The sequence below is a fragment of the Paroedura picta genome, chromosome 10, assembly GCF_049243985.1.
Source record: "Paroedura picta isolate Pp20150507F chromosome 10, Ppicta_v3.0, whole genome shotgun sequence".
In the NCBI taxonomy this organism is placed as follows: domain Eukaryota; kingdom Metazoa; phylum Chordata; class Lepidosauria; order Squamata; family Gekkonidae; genus Paroedura; species Paroedura picta.
This window is the reverse complement of record NC_135378.1, coordinates 26,008,832-26,032,857: the sequence shown is the minus strand read 5'-3', so window position 1 is coordinate 26,032,857 and position 24,026 is coordinate 26,008,832. Positions and strand designations below refer to the sequence as shown.

Below are 24,026 nucleotides of genomic sequence, written 5' to 3'. Positions count from 1 at the left end.
TGACGAGAAGGAGCCTACCTTTTCAACATCAATGTCTGTGTAAGCACTTGTTTCATATCATTTGGCCCCAAGCCTTTTAAAGTACCAAGGAAACCATGAGTACTAAGGGCAACAGTGTTGGTTTTGCCACTTTGAGTCTGGCAGGTTAATACTCCATTATATAACAACAATGGCTTGTAAGAATAAGGGACCTTGGTGCCTCCTGCCAAAATCACCTTTGATCCTGTGTCACAATGAGAAGAAAGTTAGTCCTTACATTTCTGATTCCAACAAAGTTAACACTTGGTTGTTGATGAATGACTAACAGTGCACTCCTAAGCAGAGTGATACCCTTCTAAATCCATTGAGTTGATAGGCTTAGAAGGGTTCAACTCTGCTTGCAACCGCACTTTAAGAAACACTGAAAAAGAAGTAAAACCTGATGCATTCACTTTATTGGACTGTGACATTCAGCACATTCTGTGCATGCCTGTTTCGTACAATACCAGAAAATAAATGTTCTTTAATGTTCAAGTGCAAACCAAAAAAAAAATAAAACCAAGTCGGCGTAAAGATCAACATACAGTTCTACAACTGAACCTCTATACTGTAATATACTGCACTGACAAAAAAGAATCACATGCAAAAACTATTGATTTAAACTTGACCTAAAGAGGCCTATGGTTAAGGCCCAGAAAGAACATCAAGAAGATTCTGGCCCCTCTGCCTTGAGAATCATCTGCCAACCAATCACTCCACCCACAGACTAGCCCCCCCCTACTCCCCATACAGAGCAAGATCTTAAACTATAAGAGAAGGAAGTTTTAAAAATATTTTTAACTTTAATTTATAATTTAATTAATGTTTAAACGTATTTGTAATTCCTCTTAATTTTGATGTTACCCACCCTGAACTGAACAGGGAAGGGGAGGATATAAGAATAAAATTATTCTTTTTATTATTATTACAAATTCTAACATAAGAATTTGGAATTCCTGTTTTTAGTGGACATGACCATATGTTTCATTTGAATAAACAAAACAAAAGCAAAAGAGGAGTCAGAATAGCTGGCAGCATCTGCCCAAAAGAATTTTAAAAATAACTTTCAGGTTTGCATTGGATTTACCGTGATAATTTGGATCCCCCCCCTGTTCAAACCTATTTCCTATATGTTATCATAAGCTTTAATCCTATTTATTTGGGAATAAATGTTATTTCAATAAGTGAACTGTAAGGCTGAAAGAAAGTAAAAGTTTACTCCTTGCCAAAAGCCAGAGCTATACACTGACCAACTCTACAAAATTCGAATGACATAAGCCATACCATAATCTCTCTTAAACTTGCACACCATCTAAATTTAGTTTGTAAAATCCTCAGAACAGGGACCTGCCTTTTGTTCATGCTACTCTGTATAAACTCCTATCACACTGGAAAACAAAATTTAAAATACCTTGTATAGTATCCTTATGAAAAACATAAGTATATATTTTGTCGTCATCATACGCAACAAACACTCCCTTATCCATGGGCCAGTTTTCCCACAGGATGCCCTTGATAGTTGGCTGGAAATTTGGAATCTCACAGATGCCATCATTAACCTACAGAGGACAGTAGCACAAAATTACTTTGTAAATTGAAGAAATAAAACATGATAAATATTTCATATTCTGTGAGTAAGGAGACAACTGTCAAAAGATTGGTCCCTTTTTGCAGTCTGTTGTCAATTTAGGCTGAGGCCCAATGACAATCACAGAAGCTTCTCTCTCTCTGAAAAGAGGTTAAACTTCCTATAGCTTCAAAGAATGAGATAAGGAAATGGGAGGCTGTCACAACTGCTGAACATACCATTAAATCCACGGGGATGCATTCCATCTCATAACAGGAAAGACTTATGAGCCAAGGGAAAGTACTTGCTTAATTGGACTCTATACAGCTGTAGTTGCATGGTTAGCAACACAGATTGGTCAAGTTATATCACTGGCTATACATTTGATTGATCAACTAGAATCCTGCCAACCCAGGGCATTCTGACAACAAGTCCTAGCAATCATTAAACTAAACTGAAATTCCTATCTGGTTTTGGACTGCAGTGAACAGTCTATAGATGTCTAGGATACTTTTATTTGTTAATATGAGAAAGAAAAAGCCAGCATGGGTTAGCAAGCAGCCTGTTGTGCTGCAGAAGAAGAGTTGGTTTTTATACCCCATTTCTCACTGTCTTAAGGAATCTCAAAGCAGCTTACAATCACCTTCTCTTCCTCCCCCTACAACAGACACCCTGTGAGTAGATGGTGCTGAGAGAACTGTGACTGGCCCAAGGTCACCAAGCTGGCTCTATGTGGGGGAGTGCAGAATCAAGCCTGTTCTCCAGATTAGAGTCCATAGCTCTTAATCTCAACACCACGCTGGCTCGAAACAGACTCAACAGACCTGGGTTAAAGGGCCTGATCAGTCATCAAGCTCATGGGGTGGCACTGGCCATGCCCATATTATAAGCTCAGCCTACCTCCCAGGAAAGCGGCAGTTAAAATGAAATGGCCCCAAGTAGGCCGATCTAAGCTCTTTTAGAGTATATGTAAGATACAACTGAGTATATGTAAGATGCAATTGAGAAAGAAAGTGATGAAGACCGTAAGAGGAGAAAAAAACTTTAGACTTCAGTTCACAAATTATACTTTAAAAAATGAACAAATCAACCTACAGGACAGTAGACAAAACCATCGCTTTTATCATCAATGAAAGCCAGCCTGGAGCCATTGGGATCTGGGAAGATTTTGCGCACACTGACAGGATGCCGATAGTCGTTCACATACTGCCAGTCTTCAATGTAAAAATATTGAATAACACCAGCCTAGTAAAGAACAAAAGGGTCATAATAGCTGAATTAGAAACTAACAAACCAACATACTTGGGAGTTACGCTGATTTATCTAGACACCTTCACTGGCAAAGTACTTTTTGACTTGAAAGCAAAGGAACAGCAAGACCTACACTTCAGCAAGAAAGGCAGAGCGTAACAAAAATACAAATAAAGCAAACAAATATCGATCTCTCCTTATCACACATGTAAAATGGGATGCCTGTATGAAGGCCTAACTGGAGGGAGAACCTGAGGCCTAAATGATGGGAGAACACGGAAGGGCACAATCGTCACCAGTGATAGCAACTTTGTACAAACCCAGACCTAGACCAAGGTTGTTGATTCTGGGTGTGTCTGTGGAAATGCATGCCCTTTCCTCATGCTATTGGAGAATACCCTCAACATATAGTATTGTGCAGTCACAAGCTTGGGAATGGGATGGGGGAAGAAATTATATTGGTTGAGCAGAGGTACACCATGAAAGAGTTTCTGGTATATCCACTCACTGCACTTGTGCCAGTGAGAAACCTTCCATCAGTGAAGAGTTATCTGGCATCTGAAGATACATGGCCACAAAGAAGACTGCCACAGCCCACTAAGGAAGGTCAAGCTGCATTGCCCACCAAGGGGGGGGACGACAACACACCCACCAGAATTGACTTTAAGGATGCATACCACAAAGTACATATTTTGGGTACCCAATTTCCACACCATTTTCCCCCAATAGCACAGCTGCCCTTTCATTACTGAAACAATCAAGAGGGCTACAGGATCCTTTCTGCCCCATTCCTCTGTAGTAGCTGGGGAAGATGGGATGGACAGTGAAAGACACTCCAGATTTCCCACGTCTGAAGCTCTTTTTTTTTGGTTCTATCTCTTTGTAACAGGATGCCCATTAGAGTTATGAAATGTCTGTCCACAAAATGAGATGATGATATCCTAATGCATTAACACTTGATACCAACCGAGAGAACTTTGAAACAAGTACTCACATCCGTACCGTAGATGAGGAAATCACTAGATAAAGCATGGCACAAAATTTTACTGTTATCATCATTATCGGGGAATAGTCTAGTCTCCCGTTCTTCTTGGGTACCCAAGCCTTCACTTTCTATCTATAACATACAACAAAACCACAAAGTTACTTGTCAGCAGTAAGAATTGAAATGGTTTTAATCAACTCATTATTTGAAAGGAAAGAAGGTAGCTATATATTGTATCCATCTGTATGGGCTGGGTGACTCCATCTTTGTTACATGCTAGTGCTTAGTTGCCCTAAGTTTTGTGAGAGGACGGTGTGAGCTGCTCCCAAGAGAACTTTCTTTCTAACTTGAGGCAGTGGCACCTTTAAGACCAACAGAGTTTTATTCAAAGTATAAGCTTTTGTGTGCATGCAAACTGCAGAGAGATTAAAATGGAAGTTGCCAGTTTGTAAATATAGGTTGAAGGTGAGCAACGTAAGAGATGAGTAACTTGTAACTCAGCAGTTTCCTTTCTAGTCTGTTCCTGCAGTTCCTTTGCAATAAAACAGCAACTTTGAAGTCACTCATGAAATATCCTGGAAAGTTGAAGTATTCTCCTACAGGTTTCTCAGTGTTACGGATGTCAGATTTGTGTCCATTTATCCGTTGGTGTGGGGTTTGCCTCGTTTGTTCTATGTAGAGAACTGAGCAGCACTGTTGGCATTTAATATCTTATACAATATTAGAAGATGTGCAAACTGGTTACAAATTATTGCAACACTGCCATGGTAAACTCTGTGAGGACAGATCCCAGCTGTGACTGCACAGAAGCCATGAAGACGAACAACAGAGTTTCAGTCAATTATTCCCAGCGTTTCACAATTAAGAAGGGTAGATCTGCCCATCTATCTCTGATTTTGATATATTTATTTCCTTTACTATGTTTTCCCCTGGCAATAAACGCAAACAAATGGTGACCATATGAACTAAGCTGGTTATTTCAGTTTGGTCCTTGCATCTGTTGAACACCTTTTATTACACTTATGCTAATTTGCTGCTCACCTTCTCCAGCTGTGTGAAGTAGTAACTTCCCTTTCAATGTATCTGAAGAAGTGTGCATGCACACAAAATATTATACTTTGAATAAAACTTCATTGGTCTTAAAGGAGCCACTGGATTTGAACTCTATTCTGCTGCTTCAGACCAACATAGCTACCCACCTGAATCTCTCTCATGCTTGCCAGCAGTGCTTGATAGCCAGGGTTGCTTTCTCCCCACACTGGAAGCCAGGTGGAAGTCAGGGTGGCTCACCCAAGCGTTTGGCATAGCTTAATCATTCTTTATGTGAACCCAGTAGGTGTATACCTGTGCTCTTGAGGTATGACTAAGTTTCCATGTTTATGTACAAGCTTGAAGCCAGCTGACAGAAGCTTACCCTGCATCTTCTGTAATTTTGATGAGTTATTCAAGTTGATCTTGTAAGTAAACCCAGATCTCTCATATCATTTTGGGGGGAATATCTGAGAACCTAAGGAGCTTGGCCAGGGTCCATAACAGCATCTCAGTCTCATCCTTGTATTCAAATTAGTTATATATCAGCAGCTGTCATTCCAAAGGCCTTCAAAAGATCTTGTCAAATCAATGGTATTATTTATTTATTTTAAAAAGTAATTATCAACCTTTTCCCCACCGGAACTCAAGGCTACACAGTAATCTAGAGCTTTTTGTTCTCAATTACTTTCAGGCTCATCTTCCTTCCAAGTGAATATTGTATTTTCATATTTTAATCTATTTTAGCTGTAAACTGAGCATATTACCACATATCATTTAGTTATAGTTTGTCCTCATTTTTCTATTGGTTCTTAAATTGCTTACCATATGTAACTGAACTTTACCCTCAAAAAGGGCAGCAGCATAATCAGAATTAAGGCACATACTGGTTACTGTTCCCAGATATTCCATGTCCTTGAGTTTTTTGACACCTGCAGAATTTTAAAAACAAGTGTATTGCGATTATATTTATTTATTTATTGCATTCGTATACCGCCCTCCCCTAAGGCTCAGGGCAGTTCACACAGACCATCAACAGAAGAATACATCAAACTCAGTGATTATAATGAATGAAAAGAAACAGTAATAATAACAATAAACAAAGAAAATAACATTCTAACATAGTGAACAAGCTAACAGACCCATGGTTGGTCAGAACTGTCGCATGGGTTCAAGGGAGGTTCAGGGGCCCTGTAGATATTGTTTAATTACAGTCGACCTTAACAAATGCCTGGTGGAGGAGCTACCTTTTGCAGGACCAACAAAACAGTTTTGGTTTTGTTAGGGCCCTGATCTCCTCTGGGAACTCGTTCTACCAGGTGGGGGGCAGGACAGAGAAGGTTCTGGCTCTGGTTGAGTTTAAGTGGACTTCCTTGGGGCCAGGGTTCACTAGCAGGTTGGAGGTGGTAGAGCGCAGAGCGCCTTGAAGGGCGTAGGCAGAGAGGCGATCCTTCAAGTACACTGGGCCAAGAAGGTAATTACCAAGACCGTAAGTCTGATCCACAATTCAACAGATAACCAGTGCAGTTGTTGGAGAGCGGTCCAGATGTGGGACCTCCATGGTTTTGCTGTGAGGACCCTGGCGGCCGAATTCTGGACCAGTTGCAGTTTAAGGGTAGGCCTGCATAGAGCGAATTGCAGAACTCTAGCCTAAATTGCAGAACTCTAGCCTCATGCAGATCACTGTGACTAGATGTCCCGGGCAAAGTAAAGCACTAGTAGTTTGGCTTGGCGAAGGCGGTAGCTGTGCTACTATTGTGACCGGGGCCTCCATGGAGACAGAAGCATCCAGGATCACGTCCAGTGAGCTACGGATAGCTGCAAACTGTCCAAATTGGGTAGACATGCTTCCTTACTTGGAACCTTCCTGCCCGGCCACAGGACCCCTCCCTTTGAAGGACTGATATTCAGACAGCTTTGCTTGAGCCAAACATCTAAATTCTGGAAGTAGAAAAGTCTTCCGATAATTTCTAACAGGTCTTTAAGTAATAAAGTTACATTTTACAGAATGACAGCAATATACTAAACAAATGCAGAAACAGAACATGACTTTCAAAGGAGGGAGCTGCTTACTGTTCTCTCCAAGAGCATAAAACCAGGCCCGATTATTCATGCCCACAGCCAAGTGGTAATGTCCTACAGCAACAAAGCTGGGCTCTACTTCCACAGACACTGTAATGGGTATCTCCTAAAAGAGACCAGATTTCGATGACTGATGACTTCCTGAATAATCAAAGTGTTTACATTTAACTTGATTTAAAAATGAATAAAGTACCATACTCTTTCAATGTGATTGGCTACAGTGACTTCAAGGAGTGAAGTGAGGTACGCAATCCGTGTGCTGCAAGAATCTCCAAGAATGGGAAGTTTGGTTAAGAAGACATGAAGAGATCCTCTCTTTGTCGACACTGCAAGCAGTTGCCCATCATCAGTCCAAGACAGCTGATCTAAACCTAAAAGATCAGAGACTTTTTGAAGAAAACTGCATTTTGTTCCAATAATCCAAAATTCAGATTTTACAAAGTAACAGCCTCAAGGCTTCACCACAGAAAATAAATTACATCTTTCAATATCCATATCACATGCAACGCTGCTCATATAGGTTTATACTCACACAGCAAATCTCTGCTTATGGACTGGCATTACAGCCCCTTCCCACCCACCCACTGCAGCCCCAACTGCTCCTGCAAATGCTGCTCCTGTTAAACAAGGAACCTGCAGGAACCTTTTTCTCCAGGAAAGAGAAAGTCATGAGGTCTGCAGTGAGATGAGAGAACTGGCAAAAATCTTCCCCTCATCCATTAGATTTACCAAGGGACCTAAATCATTTAAATAGCTAGTTTGCTCTCATTCATTAGTCTTGGGAAACATAAAATTCACTATGTATAAAGGAAAAGATGTTAAATTAGGGGTATGTCACATGTATAGTCTTGCCCTTCTACCAAAGAGCTTAAGGCTTCTTACTTCTTTTTATCCTAACATCCCTATGAAATTGGTTAGGCTAAGAGATACTGACTTGCCCAAAGCTATTTGCAGTGAGCTGCATGATTAAGGAAAAAACTGTTTAGGTCATCCTGGTCCACACCCAACGTATTGTTACCCCACTTTAAATAAAACATATGAGAAGCTAAAGAAAAATCGTCTGATATGACCTGGCAGGACATCCCACCTAGAAATTGACATACCTTTATTTTCATCTTCTAAGTTTATTATTGCATACATTTCATTCAGATCTGACAAGTCATGGATCTTAACGCTGTAACAAAGAGAGAATCCCTATCTTCAATATTTATCATTTAGTTTTGTGCAACAATTTTTCAATAGTTTAATTGTAGGGAAAACAAATAATTGTCAAGAAGAATGTAAATTTAATAGCAGAATTTATTAGAGAATACAGAATGTCCCTAACTAATCAATTTAACGTGCAAAAGATCTGCAACATTCCTTTTTCCTGACTGGAAATAGTTTTACCAAGATGCTACGTTCTGCACTTGAATTGTTCCAATTGTCAGTCTCCTCTATCCTTCTGGCTAGATTGATGGGGGGTGGTCACTACTTGATTCATATACAAAAAATGTTCTCTAGAAACCTCCAACAGAAACTTAGCTAAACACAGCCACTCACCAGTTATCTCCACATGATGCAGCTTTGTTAAGCGACTGTGATATTGCAATGCTCGTAAGGTTATCTTTATGATTGCAAGCTTGTAGGATTTCATGACCAATTTCTCGAATGTGTGTAGAGATCACCACAAAGAAGCCAAGTGAGAAACCAATCATGATGTAACCATCCCCGTACCTAGAGAGACAGCAATAATATAATCACACACACGATCCAGGCAATGTGGCTCCAAAAAAGCAAATCAAATAAAAGTTGAGGAGAGATGCCCAAATTCCTGAGCTAGAAAAAAATAAATTGGGAGCATTTATGGAAATAAAAGAGGCATATAAATCTGGGTAACTACATATCCTCTATCCAAGAACACTGCATTTTAGTCATAATGTAAAGAAAGGATTTTTAGTTTACTAGGTTAAACCTATTTACAAAGCTAAACCACTCCTTTTTCATGATGTGCACCAAGAACTGTGCACCAAGCAGCTAAGTGACTGAGGGAGCAAAGAGAAGAATAACTAGCAGACTACATTAATTTGGAGGGGGAAAGGTCACAGCTTTTACTGAGTACAATTGTGGGAGCACCACTGTAGAATAGGGCACAGATTCAGCATCAGGCAGCCTGCCTGTCAACCAATAAAAGGCCAACCCCCCACCCCAACCCATCTGCAGAGGGAACAACCATGGGATGGCAAGTCTAGGAATATCACATGAGTGTATGCCACTATATCATTCCTTTGCCACCTGAAGATTAGAGTCCGGCATCAGCCCTCAAGGTAGGTATGACAGCTCCACCTTAGACTCCTCATGGAGGTACCCAGACTTAGGGAGGCAGGTATACACGCTCAGCCTTCATAAAACTGGATCTGGCTCAATGCTTAAACCATCTTAGAAAAGCAGTGACAAAGATGCAACTTAAGTCTTCATATCATATCCCATACAAAAATATCACAAAGTGCAAGAACCAGGAGAAAGTGGGAAGGGGATAAAAGTCTGGGCTGCGGCCACACTGAAAACTCTGGCTTCCAGGTCTTTGCCTGGAAGCCCTACCCCTCCTTCAGCAGGTTAAGTGACTGGTTACATGCCCAAGCTCCATCATGTCCAATTGCTTCATCCTGCCAGGCTGAAGTGCTAAAGGGGATTCCCTCCCCTTCCCCCACTACCCAGTCCCACTCTTGCAAAAGTGGCCATCTGTAAAAATCTAGTGGTCATTGCTTGTAATGAATCACTTACCATTTGTAAGACACAATGTTCCCATAGTGCTGTTGAAATTGCAGTTCAATTGGGTTATCTGGATCTTTGAAATTAAAAAGATACAGTATTTTCTTGCCAATCACAACACTTACCTGGAAAAAAAAGTGCAATACAAAATATACATTGAATGAGACTACCATAACTTTACATTACTATTGTAATAGTAACTATAACAGGTGTTATGTTCAAAGACACAGTTTGCAATACTGTTAAAAATGAACAATGCATCAATTAATTTAACAAAAACAAAGGGCAGGTATACACCTGGTGCTTTTCAAAATACGTTCAGTTCATCTCACATTTAAGGAGCATCTGGGACCAAGAAGGTTATGCTGAAACTGACTCAATGACAAATCATTGAAAACAAAAATTGAAATAAACTTTCCCACCTACAATTGTGCAGAGACAGGCAATGTATCAAAATTCTAATAATAAACAGAATAAACACTGAAATAAAAGAAGGCTTATAGTTAAGAAATGCAGCCCTAGTTTTCAACACATGAATTATTCATAAAGTATTTAAAAATAGTACTTCCCACATAATAAAAAGTAAGATTTCATCAATACAATGGCCTTCTACAATCTAAAAACTCTTCACTGGGTCTACAGTAAAATATGGATAGCCATGACTCTGTCATAGCAAAATAAAACAGCTGGCCATATAAAAACTAACAAGTACAGTGCTATCCTAAGAAAAATTACACCTTCCTAAGTTCACTGAAGTCAATGGGCTTAGAACAGTGTAACTGTTTAGGGATTGCAGTTATTAAAGCATAAACTTTCTTGAGTCAGAATTCACTTCAATGCATTTGATGAAATGTGCTTGGCCTCACAAAACCTTATGCCACTGGAATCTTGTCAAAAATTTTGTCAAGAGGCAAAAATCCCCTTTGGCAATAACAATTAAATTTTACAAAGTTTCAGGAACTGAGGAACTCACAACAGAACATGACTAAGAAATCAACCATGTTACATCAGAACTAATTAATGTGCAGCAACTGTTAATACTTTGTGAAGACACAGGAGGTTTTTTTGAGGTAGAGGTTCTAAAATTTCAATGTAGCTTCTGGTTCTTCCTCTTCGAAAGATCCCCCAAATTGCAAACTGATCTCCCAAATTCTATGGCCCCCCAAAGAAGGTGTCCCTCTCCATTATTTCCAATGGTGGGGAAAAATCAGCAAAAAAACAAGGACTGATGTCAAACCAGAGAGTGTCTGCAGGAGAAACTCAAGGTCTGTCCACTCTCTTTAAATGCTGTTTAACTTCAGCTTTCCTATTTTCATTGGATAATCCTCAAATTTCCTGGGATTTTCTGGGGCTGCCTATGCTTGATAACAGAAAATGCAACCCCCTCTATATCTGGCTGAAAGATCAGCCTATTTTGGGGGGGGGCTTTTTGGGGGGGAGTTGGCTCAGAGAGCTGAATGTACACCCCAGTCAACATCATCTGTTAACATCATCTTATTTTGTCTTATCCTTAATCACTTACTGTGCTCTCACTTCCTGATGTTCTGTCATCTGTCTTCATGACTATGAACTGCATATCACTGGGTTCTCCTTTCACTGTTGCCTATAAAATAAAACTTGAAAGTGAATATTTATATCATGGAAGAGTACCTGTTGGTAGCAGAAGCCCATACACAATCAAGAGTTTATTCCAAGCTTTAAAACCGTTAGCCTGTGTGATAAAAAAATGCTCCATATATGCATGCTTATTTATAGAGATGTGGACAGAACTTCATCTTGCTTTGATCATTAAAAATTATGTTTGGATTCTTTAACACTGCTAAGAAGCGCATTCAATAGTTATTGTATTGAGACATTAATTTTACTTTAGAAATGAAGCACATTCCCATCTGTGGGAAGAGAGAATCTCCCCATTTCAGGGGCTATCAAAAGTCTCAATACAAAGAAAGCTGAAACAAACAAAAAGAATTTCCATCTAAACATCTGGAAGAAGTTCCTGACAGTTAGCGCAGTTTCTCAGTGTAACAGGCTTCCTCGGGAGATGGTGGGTTCTCCATCTTTGGAAATTTTTAAACAGAGGCTAGATAGCCATCTGACAGAGAGGCTGATAAAGGGGTGGCAGGTTATAGTAGATGAGCGATTGGGATGTGAGTGTCCTGCATAGTTCAGGGGGTTGGACTAGATGTCCCATGAGGTCCCTTCCAACTCTATTATTCTATGATTCTATAAAAAATATAATGCTTTACACAGCCAAGCATTCAGTTCAGTGAGGGAAGATCAACGAGGAGCATGGAACACAGTTTGCCTCCCTCTCACCTGCATATTCTAGTTTTGCAAAAGTAAAAATCTATGCTTTACACTTGAACAGACAGACCACAGGAGCATCACTTCACTAAATTCAGAGAATGAAAAACTTAAAGATGGCCTGAAGAAATGGATACTGAAAAGCAGAGTGCAGCTGAAGACAAATGGCCAGATCTTGACTAGTGAATTCAAAAGTAATACAAATTGTTTACCCTTCAGAAAGTAACTTACATGGTGGGTTCAGATCAGTTTTTTTATTACAGTAGTTATGTTCTGAATGTAACCAAAATAGGATCATAAAAGGGACACAAAAAGCCATGAACCCAAATGGTAAGATACTCTGCAATAGTCTGCAACTCAGCCCTTTAATAAAACCCACTTTTTCAACATCTGCACATTCACCACCCAGTAAACAGAAAGCTAGAAAAGTTAAAAAATGAGAGATAAAGAAGCAAATATTACTGTATTGGTTAGTAAAAAAACAAGCTTTCAACTTTCATACTGTTAATTTTGAAAGTTTGGGCACACTCCCACTAACAAATGTTGGTCCAATAAAATGTAGAATGTTAATGAAGATTTACACTACTCAAAATCTTCTAAATTAGATCCATAGGGCTATCCCACTCTCAATGCAAAAGTAATTTTTGAATATAATGGAAACACAATTTCAATGATGGCTAGAATCAGGATTTTGATTTGTAATATCTAACTTCTGCTTTCTTTAACATTAATAGAGTACAATTCTAGCTCGCCTCCTCATGGTGCACCCTGGATAACACTACAGAGCCAGAACTTCTGGCTGCAGAACCATCAGCCAATCAAACAGTCCTTCTCAGGACTATTTGAGAAGGAATATAGGAGAGTGCATCTGAAACTGCTTCCCATTAAACGAATCACACATGGAATTTACAGCAAAAGAGAAGTATAAAGGTACTTTTTCATGTCAACAGTTACAGCCTTCTGGATAAGAATACAAGTTTATTACCACTCGGATGGTGTCTCCTTCATGGTTGCTAATTGTTAGTAATCTGTCTTCACCACCTAATGCTAGAAGTTTTCCACTGCTCCAACATCCACATGTGATGCGCTTGGTGTGTTTACCTGATACAAATAAGACACAAACAAAAGCCAAATTAAATAGTTCTGCTCCCCAAACATAAAAACATTAAAAATACTGGGAAATGATCTGAATATAATTTAAGCGAGGGCAAATGAGGCATGGGAGGTCTTTTTCCTCCTCTCATCCTTACAAGGAGGCCTTAGTGCCCAGCCAGATGGCTATGGCAACCCCAATATTACCCAAAGTCTTGTAAGTTGATCTTATGAAATTTCAGACAAAATTGTACACTCCTGCGGCAACCTGTTACATGCCAAGCCTCTGGCTCCTAGTGTGCTTCAAGAACTGTCTCCAAAATATACTGCTGTTGGCCAAGCATGAGGCCACTTGACTCCTGATCCTTGGTAAAGAGTAGCATGCTGTGCACTAGGTCCTGTGTCACAATGAGAGCCAAATGCCTCACCATACAGTCAGGTTGCCAAGGCAGCCAAAAATAGCACTGATTTACATGGGACTACAGGCACCACTGTGTGTTTACAAACTTGCCACATTGCAGTACGCTCCAGATGCATGCATAGATCAAAGGAACCCTGGAAATAGTGTCTGAAGTTGGGGTTACAGGGAGAGATAGAAATAAGGTCTGAAGTTGGGATTACAAGGAGCAGTGGGGGAAGTTCGATTCCTGATAATTATCCCAAGTAAGCAGAAACCTCTCCTTTTGCATGTGGTCCTGTTATCTGGGTTTTGACATCAGCAGACAGATTTCAGAATCAGATGTACTGATATTTAATAGTACTATTATCTCACTAAAATGACTATTATTCATTACAAGGAACACACTAATCTGACTACCTTTGGGGAAAAAAGGGACGTCATGGATAAAGGGTTAGATCCAGTTAACCTTTTCACTCAATCTCACCTAATTCCCCTTCTCATTACAATCCTACTTCACATAGATTTTGTCCATATGTGTCCCATGATCCCCAGGATATTCAGATTTCCTCCCATTTCCACTATCTGAAAATGTGGCTGGATCAAAACCAAACAGCCTCCCATTACGCACTGTTATGTATTATACCATTGTGAGCATACAGTAGCTCACAATTATATATTATTTAATTATATATCATTTCATTTCTTTAGACAGAAATATTATACCACACAGAGAGGAATCCTAACTTTAAAGTGTAGCTTTCTCTCTTTTACACTAACTTCATTGTGTCACTGACCAAGGATAGGAATCTTGCGAGACGTTTGGCGATTATATATCAGCAAGTTTCCTTTAGCTGTTCCAGCAGCAAGTAAGGCTTCAGTCTTTGACCAACGTAAGAAAGACATCGACTCCCTGCAATACAAAATAATTTGGGCTGTCAATCATTTAAAGATGCTTTAATTAGAGGATTTTCAATATTTAGAAATGAAGAATGAAAATACAGCCCATGGTTGCAAGAACTGTTAAACACAACACAAGGTGCTATTGTGTTTCAGTCAAATATTAACATGTACAAATTAGAATGTTAAGTATTAACATGTGTATAATATTTATAATCTGTCCTTCAGAGCTAACTGATAAGCCTTCCCTCTCCCTAAAGCAATCACAATTACATTTCCCAATCTAATCACCGACATTTTAAATAAATTTAAACACATAAACATATTACTCAAATTGCACTACATGGTTTTGACAGAAGAAAGTGAGATAACAAGTAATAAACACAAGATAAATGTTCAGTTAATGAAAACTCATTATTCGCAAAAAATAAACATTAGCTCTCAAGTTTACACATTAAAGTTGACCTCCTTAGACTGACCAACTGAAGTTTCAGTTGACTGGTTAATCAATTAAGTCAATTATCACTAATGGTATGTGTTATACAAAATAGTTTAAATTTTGTCTCAGAAAACTGGGAAGGGCATTTTAATCATTGCCTTGACTTGGAAGTGCCAGGCCGGGCCAGCCTAATTTTGCCAGATCAGCCCTGTTTAGTTCTTGGATATGACGCCACCAAGAAAGTCCAGGCTTGCTATGCAAAGGCAGGCTACAGTAAACCACCTCTGTTGCCTTGGAAACCCTGTCAGTTGTGACTTCACAGGAACTGCCATCATTCCACAGCACATCCAGTAGCTTCCTGATATTCTGATGCAACCCCTACCTCATTCTTTTCCTAAACGGGGTTCCAGACACCTCAAAAGCTTGTGCAGATCCCTACATAACTGGCTCTCTTTACATTTTTTTAACCTGTACAGATAATTTAAGAAGTGGTGTGAAAATCACCAAGGCACGTGGAAAATCCAGCGAGACTTTAAATAGTCCCCCCTCACCAATCATTTAAGAAGAAAAGGAAATTAGGCACCTGTCTTCTTTGTTCTATTAGGAATGTCAGCATTTGTAAAGCCTGTGCAATTAGTATGGAAGGAGTATAGCCAAAATGTTACATAGACCATGACCGAAAACCACAGAGAACCAGTCATCTAGCTTACAAGCAGCAAAATGCTTCACATGTTAATCATATCTAAGCTTCACATTTTTATCATGTTTAAGATAGAATAGACATTTATTTTAACAGCATGGTTTTCATACCTCATGCCAGTATCCATCAGGATGATTTTGTTTGTGTTGGCATCCCACAGATAAATAGAACTGGATTTATCAGCTATTATTGCTAGGGTATCTCCATCTTGATCCCAATCCATTGCAATGCAACTTCTAAATCAGTACAGAAAACTTTTATTAGAAATTCTTCGATAAAATTGGGTAGGGAAAAAAGTTACATTGGATGGAAATGTACATTCTCTCCACCTGAGGGAGAGAGGCATTTTCTATCATGCTGGCCTTTAAAAACTGAGTATAGTCTAGTCCTAATGTCATCTAATTTCAGACCCTGTCACTAATTGCTCATGAACATATGAAGAGCCATGCTGGAACAAACCAAGGGCCCATCTAGTCCAGCATTCTGTGGCCAACCAGCTACCTCTGGGAAGCCCACAAACAGGAAGTCTACAATAGCCTGTGTTCCCCAGTGACTAATTTAAGAAGGCATATTTCCTCTGGGAGGGAGCAGATATCCATGAAAGTACTGATGTCTCTCTTCATCCCTGTCACAGCAACTGTATGCCCACAAATCCATGTTAAATAGTTAGCATTTCACTTCTATAGACAGAAATATAAATAAAAATCTAATCTGATAGTAAATTATTTCTTGCTGTTTTTATTCTTTTTACGTTTGCTTAAAAGAACAGTCTGAGTTTACACAGTGCACTTTAAAATTAATATTTTCAGTTCTTTGGTAGGACTTACCCTGATAGACTAATTTCATTTTTCTTTTGACCATGGCGATCAAAGATTTTTACGGTGTGATCTGCTCTATATAGCAAAAAGATTAGCATGATGACAACCTTTTAAAAATAGCAATAAACCTTAGTTTATCTACATTTCCTAAGTTGATTTTTATATAACAGATATAACAATTCAACATTTTGTTTAATTAACATATATACCAGCAGGAAAATGAATAAAATGAATTTTAACATCCAGATAACACATCTGTAAACTGCAGTATGAACACTATACGCATACACACACACAGACACTATACTAAAATATACTTTAAAATGTGTCACCTTACCCTGTAACAGCAATGAAGTTGCCTAATGTTTTCTGCCAAGAAAATTGCACAGGGGAACCAAGCAGAGGTTTTTCTAATAGGGAAAATACTCGCTGTGGAAAGAAAGTGACAGCTTAAAAAAGAAACAAAATTTTTTGAAGTTCAAATACATACACACACACACAAAGAAAAATATAACTGAAATAACTGTCTTGTTAGTGTGAATAAGAAAACAGTACATTTCTTGGTGGGGTTATATATATATTTTGCTGTAGAAATACATGTCCTGAGGATTCTCAGGTGGGGAAAAAAAGCAAACAAATCTTTCAAGTATGTATTACAGATGTATGCCAGCATGTATTCAAACTAAAAACTAGAACTCGTAGCCCAAAACCAAGCAACTAACCCTTTCATACACCGCTCCTCCCACAAACAAAATAATCCTATCAAACTACTAGGTTCTAGTACATGAGGATTCTCAGGTGGGGAAAAAAAGCAAACAAATCTTTCAAGTATGTATTACAGATGTATGCCAGCATGTATTCAAACTAAAAACTAGAACTCGTAGCCCAAAACCAAGCAACTAACCCTTTCATACACCGTCCCTCCCACAAACAAAATAATCCTATCGAACTACTAGGTTCTAGTACATGCACCCAGAAGGGATTCCTAGTGGATGTATCTGTTCTTGAAAATTCTGAGGCTGCTAGATGTTTAGATACCCCAAAACAAAAGCAAAACAAAAACTATTATCTGATCTGACACATATATAAAGTAATAAAATCTCAAAGGGCTCTTAGGTTGAGTTCCACATTCAATATGTTGGCTCAATTCTGTAACAATTTAAATAAGAGTGAAGTGCTTCTGAGCACATCTGAAATGCACTGTGCTCACCAGTTTTCACATGCTAGGGATTTGGGGGAAGGGTAAAGGATGGCTTCTAGATTCTTTCATTGGTTCTACCCTCTGAAATCTAATTTTCTAGAAATAAAGTACTATAGTCCTGTCTGTGATCCTTGAATGATTCACCAACTTACAGAAAGACTACTATCTCTCACCAATGAAGGCCCAAAACAGCATATTAAAGATGTGTTCGAAGGTGCCCTAAAATGATGAGGCACCCCCTTTTCTCTGTGGTGTTCCACACTTGGGACTCCACTTGGCAAGAAAGGAAAAGATTCCATCTTCACTATGGTTGCAATATTTTTTGAACAGATTTCCAATGGCTGACTTTTACCAATAGTATGGCAGTTAAAAATATACCAGCCAAAGCTTTTTCCTTTTACTGCACGTACATCTATGATGTATGGAGGGAAGCTTCACGTTGAACAGCTGCCTGTCTTGGATGCTTATAAAAAACAAATATGTGGCAAGCTGCTGTGAGCCTTCAGGAAAGGACATATAAACTGGAAGACAAATAAATTTAACTGTGGATAAACCTCTGTTGTAAACTGCCCTGAAACTGCTGTTCAGGGAGGGGTGGCCTAAAGATCATACAATAAATTTAAAAGTCTGTAGAACCAAATGCAGCACAGCACAACTGTATGCCTATCATACAGTTTACAGACAGTAGGAACAAACCAGCCACGGAGACTGCAGTAGCACAGTACTTGTTTAGATTTCCTTTTTGTATCAACCAACTAATTTTAAACATAAAACTATACATAAGTCTAGCATCAATGCACAGTAACCACTTTTTACTCCAGACTGATAGCCATGTTGGTATAAAGTAGCAGAACTGGGCTTCAGATTTATTTGTAATATACAACTCGAAGACAGCTATAAAACCTGCACAACCATTAAAATTGTAATCTAATAAACTACAACAATAAATACATGCTTAACAGTAAATAATATTTATAAATTGAATGCAAGTACCATAGCAGAACAAAATTTGAGTCCAATATCACCTTTAAGCCCAACAAAGTTTTATTCAAGGTGTCAGTTTTTGTACACATGAACCTCAAATAAAACTTTGTTGGTCCTGAAGGTGCCATTGGACTCAAATTTTGTTCAATTTTTTACTTCAGTATAAGCTTCCTTGGGTCAGACATCAGTTAATCACATCTGTAAGCGTGGAGATGCTCAGTTCATACACCCAGCCGAAGCAAGCATGAACTCCCCAAAGACACTGCTGAAATATACTACACTAGTCTTTAAAGTGCTACATGCCAGGGGTGGCCAAACGGTGGCTCTCCAGATGACCCTGGACTACAATTACCACAAGGTCATCTGGAGAGCCAATTTGGCCACTGCAGGGGCTCATGGTAACTGTAATTCATGGTTATCTGGAGAGCCACAGTTTGGCCACCGCAATAGCTCATGGTAATTGTAGTCCACGGTCATCTGGAGAGCCACTGTTTGGCCACGCCCTGAGGAACCCCGTTTAGTTCTGCAGCAGGTTTAACACTTGCTCCTCTGGGATCTTTCCTTTCACCAGCACCATAGCAAGGGGTGAGGGAAGAGATCCAACGGTTCTCCCTCTTCCTCCTCCTCCCTCCACCGCGTCACCATGTTTGGGAAAGCTTCACCTGTTGGACGTCTACTATGCAACACTCTTTCACCAGGCGCTGGGAGGTCCGCTGAGGGGAGGGGGAAGACAGCAACCAGAGCAGCCTCTAATGACGACTTCTAGAGAGGAGGCCTCAGGAGCCACCGAAGCACCCGAGTAACCCCTCAGGAAGAAGGGATGCCTTCACTCCAGACCAGGCCTGCCCCTTCGGGATAGCCCCTCCCACAGCACGCGCTGGGACCTACTGAGGGACACAGGCCGCCCCTCCCCCCCCCCCGATAACGGCCCTTCTCCACTTTACCTTCATCGTTTCGTCTTTGGTACTGGTTTAGTGAGGGGGGGGGGATCTTTACGTACGCATGCGCGTTACAAGCGCCCAGTTAGGCGCCTCCCCCACTAAACAGCGTCCGCGTCACCCAGGAGATCGCGACTGGGCGGGGCCGGAGTGGGAGAGAAAGCGGCGGGCGGCCACGCGTCCAATCAGTACGCCGGGATGGACGCGCGGCGCTTGCCAGAGGCCACGCCTCGCCCATTGTAACGTCATTGGCCAGGAGGGAGGGGGTGAGCCTTGAAGCGAACAGTGGTCAGCGCGCAATGGGTTTTTCCTTGGGCGTGGGATACAGCACTTTTAGTTATGATAATCCTTATACCGCCCTTCCCTCGTGGGCTCCGGGCAGTTTACCACATACGTAAATGAAATCACAATAATAAAATCACTTTGTTTCGATTATTAAAGTTATTATCATATGGCAGGGGCTTTTGGTAATTGTAGTCCATGGACATCTAGAGAGCTAGCTTGGCCACCCCTGATTCATGTAATTTGTTTTCAGAGCTGGTGTGGTGTTTTGATTTTAAGCAGTGGGCTCCAACCTGGGTTAGTTCTCAGCTCCTCCACATGCAGCCAGCTAGGTGACCTTGGTCCACAGCTCTCTCAGCCCCACCTATGTCCCAGAGTGTCTGTTGGGGGAAGAGGAAAGGAAGGTGACTGTAAGCTGCTTTGAGACTCCTCTGGATAGTAAAAAGCAAGGTACAACCCCCCCCAGTACTTTTACATGTGCTTTCCATGCCTTCCCCGAAGCCAAATAAGCATCATGTAAAAATTAAAATGCATTTAAATGAGTATTAACTGAGGCTGAGAAAGTGTACTACTGAATATGATTTTCAATCATAAATGAAAAAAACTATCCAACATTTGTGGCTACATTAATTTAGTTATGAGATTAAAGTAATCGAGAGTCTTGGGGGTCTAAAGGCTCTGCCCAAGTAGATTCTCCTTTAGTTTTCCCAGGTAGGGAACTGACACTCAAAAGACTCATTAATGAATTACCTCTGCCTTAACATCTACCTCTGCATTGTATCCTGTTCCATGCACAGTATTCTCAGTTTGATTTCCCTACATCTGATGGACCAAGTCGTGTTTCACAAAAGCTGGCATTAAATGTTAGTTTTTAAGGTGCCATTGGAGTTTTTAATTTTGCTACAACAGATTAACATACTGGCTTCTTCTCAATGACAATAAAGCTGCATTGATTATCGGAGGGACCTCTGAAAATCATTAAAACATGTCAGGTCATGGCTTAAAAAAAAAAACTTTTTCTTTTCTCTTCACTTAGAACCAGAAACAGCACCTGTGAGGATCTAAAGGTGAGAAAATGAAGCAGATCCAGAAACAGCATTGGGGGCGAGTGGTGTGTGTGAGGAAGTCATGCCCACAAGTGGAAATCCTTCACACCATTCATTTTATGGAATGACCTATTCCTGTGATAGTTCAAAGCAGCTATCAATATTGTGTTGATATTATCTTGAGAAGGGCAGAGGCCAAAATCACATGTGCACTGGGAAGTTCAGGGAAGCTGAAATATAAATGCCAAGGTAAATCCACCATCCTGCCTAGTCGTTGATCCATTTAGAAATCTGGTAGTGTGATTAAAGCCGCCTGTGATTTCCCATAGGTGTATGCATCCATCTTAAACACCTTTCTCTTTACACATCCAGACTAACAATTAGGAGAAAAACACAGAGGCACGTGTGAATTTGGTCTAGAGATGCCAGGAAAACGACCAGCTGGGAAAACTGTATTGTTAATCTCATGCTGGTTGAAAACGGTAATGTCGTTTGCGTTCACTGTGTCTTACCAATTCCGTTTGCATTTTTGTGAACACAGATTACAGAAAGCATTAGATCTTCAGTTTTCACTTACTCAGTAGGAAGCTAGACCATGAAATCCCTGGAGTGTCTTACCACAGGGAAGGTTAACAATATGTAACAGTACTGTCCGCTGTCAGGAAACCTGTGTGTAGTAGCCTTGGTCTGAATAGTAACAGCCTTTGACTCCCCTTAAATCTTTAGGCCAGAACCCTCAGTCTATGTCATTCACCAGGCATAAAACACTATCTCTGATCTCAGTAATTAAATTTCTGTACCAAGAGAATGGACTGAAATATTTAATTATATTTATAGACCACCGCTCCCAGCATGGCCAGCTTACCATATTGGTTCTGGTGGGCTGGAAATAGTGTGCCTTGCTTAAATTGGTTTGGCTTGGATTCTCTAGTTTACATTGGCTGTGTTGGGCTTGCCATACTGGCCTGTGGTTCTGCTGTGATTCCCTGGTTCTTATATTAGTTATGTTGGGCTTTTAGGTTTAGTTTTCACTGGGAGGCTTTCAGCCAGTGGTTGCTTGCTCTTGTGTGTTTGGCTATTGACTTCTTTGTCCTGGAGAAAGCATGTTTTTTCCCCCTGGATAAGAAATGGACGATGGCTGGGGACACCTTGTTTATTGACCCACAAAACTGGACCCCTTCCTCCAGTCTACTTCAAATGTGAGGTTCTTTAGTGAAAGGACAATACTAACTGTTGCAATTTTGTTATTTGCTTGAAAAATAACCACCCCAGCCCCACAGAAGTTTCCCCACAGGGAATACTGGATCCAAATAATTTTGGAACTCTGAAAGAAAACCCTGAATAAGTTTTTGGCACCTGAATAACTTGAAATAATGTGAACTATGCCCTTCCCAATGAAAGGTATCCTAAAACTAGTATGTAAAATGAAACAAGCAGGACGTGTATACTGGAAAACATGTAATTGGTCTTTTAAGCCAATAAATTACTGCGAACCTCAAAATTGTATTGTCAAAGTTACAAATGTGCAAAGACTTTAGGAATAAGACACGCTCCATTTACTTTCAAAAACTGCTAGAGTTTACAGCTTCGGATTTTTCAAGATAAAAGTACAGTAATGTGATACATAACATACTTGGAAATGTAAGAAACAAGGCACAAAAGAAAAATACAAAAATTTCATAGATCACTTGGAGCCCAACTCATTCTGAGTAGTGTAAGAGGTCAAAAGAATATAAGGCAAATTCTAAAGAAAATCCATTACATTATTATTAAATAATTTAAGCACATGAACATAATTCTTGGAAATACTGGTAGGTTTGGGAGTTGGTTTTCTTTTTTTCTTTTGAAAGTGCTAAACATCCAAAAAGGATGTACCACTTTTAATATAATGCCCACCCTCCATAAAACAATACTTACTATAAAATAGTACATGGAGTGTTCACTTTATAAAAAGGTATTTAGGTTTGCACAGAGTCCTTTTTCAAATGCAATTAAAAGTAGCTACATGGAATTTCAGATAATGGAATGCTTCAGAAACCATCAATGGAAATCACTTTCAATAACATTTTGAATCTCCCCCTACCTATATTCCTCATCTTGCTATTGAGAGGAAATCCACAAAGTTAAGACGCAATCAGGTAAAAAAAAAGGAAAAATTATATCTAAATATTTGGAGTGTACTGAAAGTTACATAAAACGTGACAAAATCCAGCAAATATACTGGATGCTGCAAAGCTTCTGAAAAAGTATTCCACAGCAGATTTCTTTAACATACTAAATAATCAAAGTAAGGCTTTGGTTAAAAAAAAAAAAGGCAATTGTGTGAAGAGTTACATACAGGCATCCATTGTATAGGATTTCCCTGGCAAGACAGACATTGCCTTGCCTTTCTCTGCATTTGTTTCTCTTTGTACAAGCCACAATGAAAATATTTTCAATGAAAGGAGGTCAATAGCTGCATCATGAAGCTACCAAAAGCTTACACCTTATGGAAGTGAAATAAATGCGACTATGCCCAGGCTTTAAACAAAAAAAGAGAACCTCTTTCCAGAATCTTCAGAACTAGAAGTCATCAGTTCCAATAACCTTTTTCAGTCTCTGCGTTTCAAAAAGAAGATGTCTCACAGCAATCCAGCTGGCTGCAGTATGTTCTGTTACAAGTCCATGTACACGCATTGCATTACTCACTCTTTTTTAAAGTGCGTAACGTTGGTCCGTTTCTTTTTCTTTTCTTTTTAAAAAAAGCTTTAGGTGATGTATTAAGACCCAACTCTTTGCCCAGTGAAGATACGCAGTACCTTATTTGATTATAATTTAGTAAGTTGAGATAAAACCCCACAGAGAGCCTACAGAAGAGAAGGATATGTTGATAATCAGAGCTTGACAGTTACAACACAGGCTCCTGCTCTTCCTAGGCACAACGGTGCAACCTATAAGGATAAAAGAAAAACAGGACAGTGAACAAAATCATTACACAGTCTGATTACATATTTAAAAGCATTTTGTGAAACTGTGGAAATTCTCCTCCTCCCTAATGCACTTAAAATACCGCTTAACTTGGGTGCAGCCCAGGACCCATTTTTATAATGCTAGGGACCAGTTCCAGAAATGAGGAAGTAAAACATCCTGCATATGTACTAAATGTCACCTGCTCTGAGACAGAGCATCCAACACCTGCTACCACATTTTTCATAAGCTAGGCCTATTCTGATAGAATATATGGGGATGTTGATAGATGGCAC

General features: G+C 39.7%; 2 protein-coding genes across 9 annotated transcripts in view; both read right to left on the bottom strand.

The window, feature by feature from the left end:
• The window catches only part of WDR19 (WD repeat domain 19), a 44,836-nt gene extending 25,223 nt beyond the window's left edge, over positions 1–19,613 (bottom strand). The window contains exons 1-17 of one of the 2 annotated variants that reach the window (XM_077301709.1): positions 19,463–19,613; positions 16,671–16,762; positions 16,343–16,408; positions 15,626–15,751; positions 14,274–14,389; positions 12,973–13,088; positions 11,206–11,286; positions 9,696–9,808; positions 8,475–8,648; positions 8,036–8,106; positions 7,131–7,303; positions 6,924–7,038; positions 5,676–5,782; positions 3,831–3,953; positions 2,681–2,830; positions 1,430–1,577; positions 19–223 (exon numbers count right to left, since the gene is read on the bottom strand). In XM_077301709.1, coding sequence (XP_077157824.1) covers positions 19–223; positions 1,430–1,577; positions 2,681–2,830; positions 3,831–3,953; positions 5,676–5,782; positions 6,924–7,038; positions 7,131–7,303; positions 8,036–8,106; positions 8,475–8,648; positions 9,696–9,808; positions 11,206–11,286; positions 12,973–13,088; positions 14,274–14,389; positions 15,626–15,751; positions 16,343–16,408; positions 16,671–16,762; positions 19,463–19,468 — 1,982 coding nt within the window. In that variant the 5' untranslated portion in view covers positions 19,469–19,613. Of the gene's footprint in view, positions 1–18; positions 224–1,429; positions 1,578–2,680; positions 2,831–3,830; positions 3,954–5,675; positions 5,783–6,923; positions 7,039–7,130; positions 7,304–8,035; positions 8,107–8,474; positions 8,649–9,695; positions 9,809–11,205; positions 11,287–12,972; positions 13,089–14,273; positions 14,390–15,625; positions 15,752–16,342; positions 16,409–16,670; positions 16,763–19,180; positions 19,361–19,462 lie in introns of those variants that run through there. The other variant, XM_077301710.1, reaches the window with a different exon arrangement.
• Positions 19,614–22,317: 2,704 nt separating this feature from the next.
• The window catches only part of KLHL5 (kelch like family member 5), a 55,210-nt gene continuing 53,501 nt past the window's right edge, over positions 22,318–24,026 (bottom strand). For all 7 annotated transcript variants that reach the window (XM_077301698.1, XM_077301697.1, XM_077301699.1 and 4 more), the window contains one exon: positions 22,318–23,714. In XM_077301698.1, the coding sequence (XP_077157813.1) occupies positions 23,658–23,714 (57 nt within the window). In that variant the 3' untranslated portion in view covers positions 22,318–23,657. The remainder of the gene's footprint in view (positions 23,715–24,026) is intronic.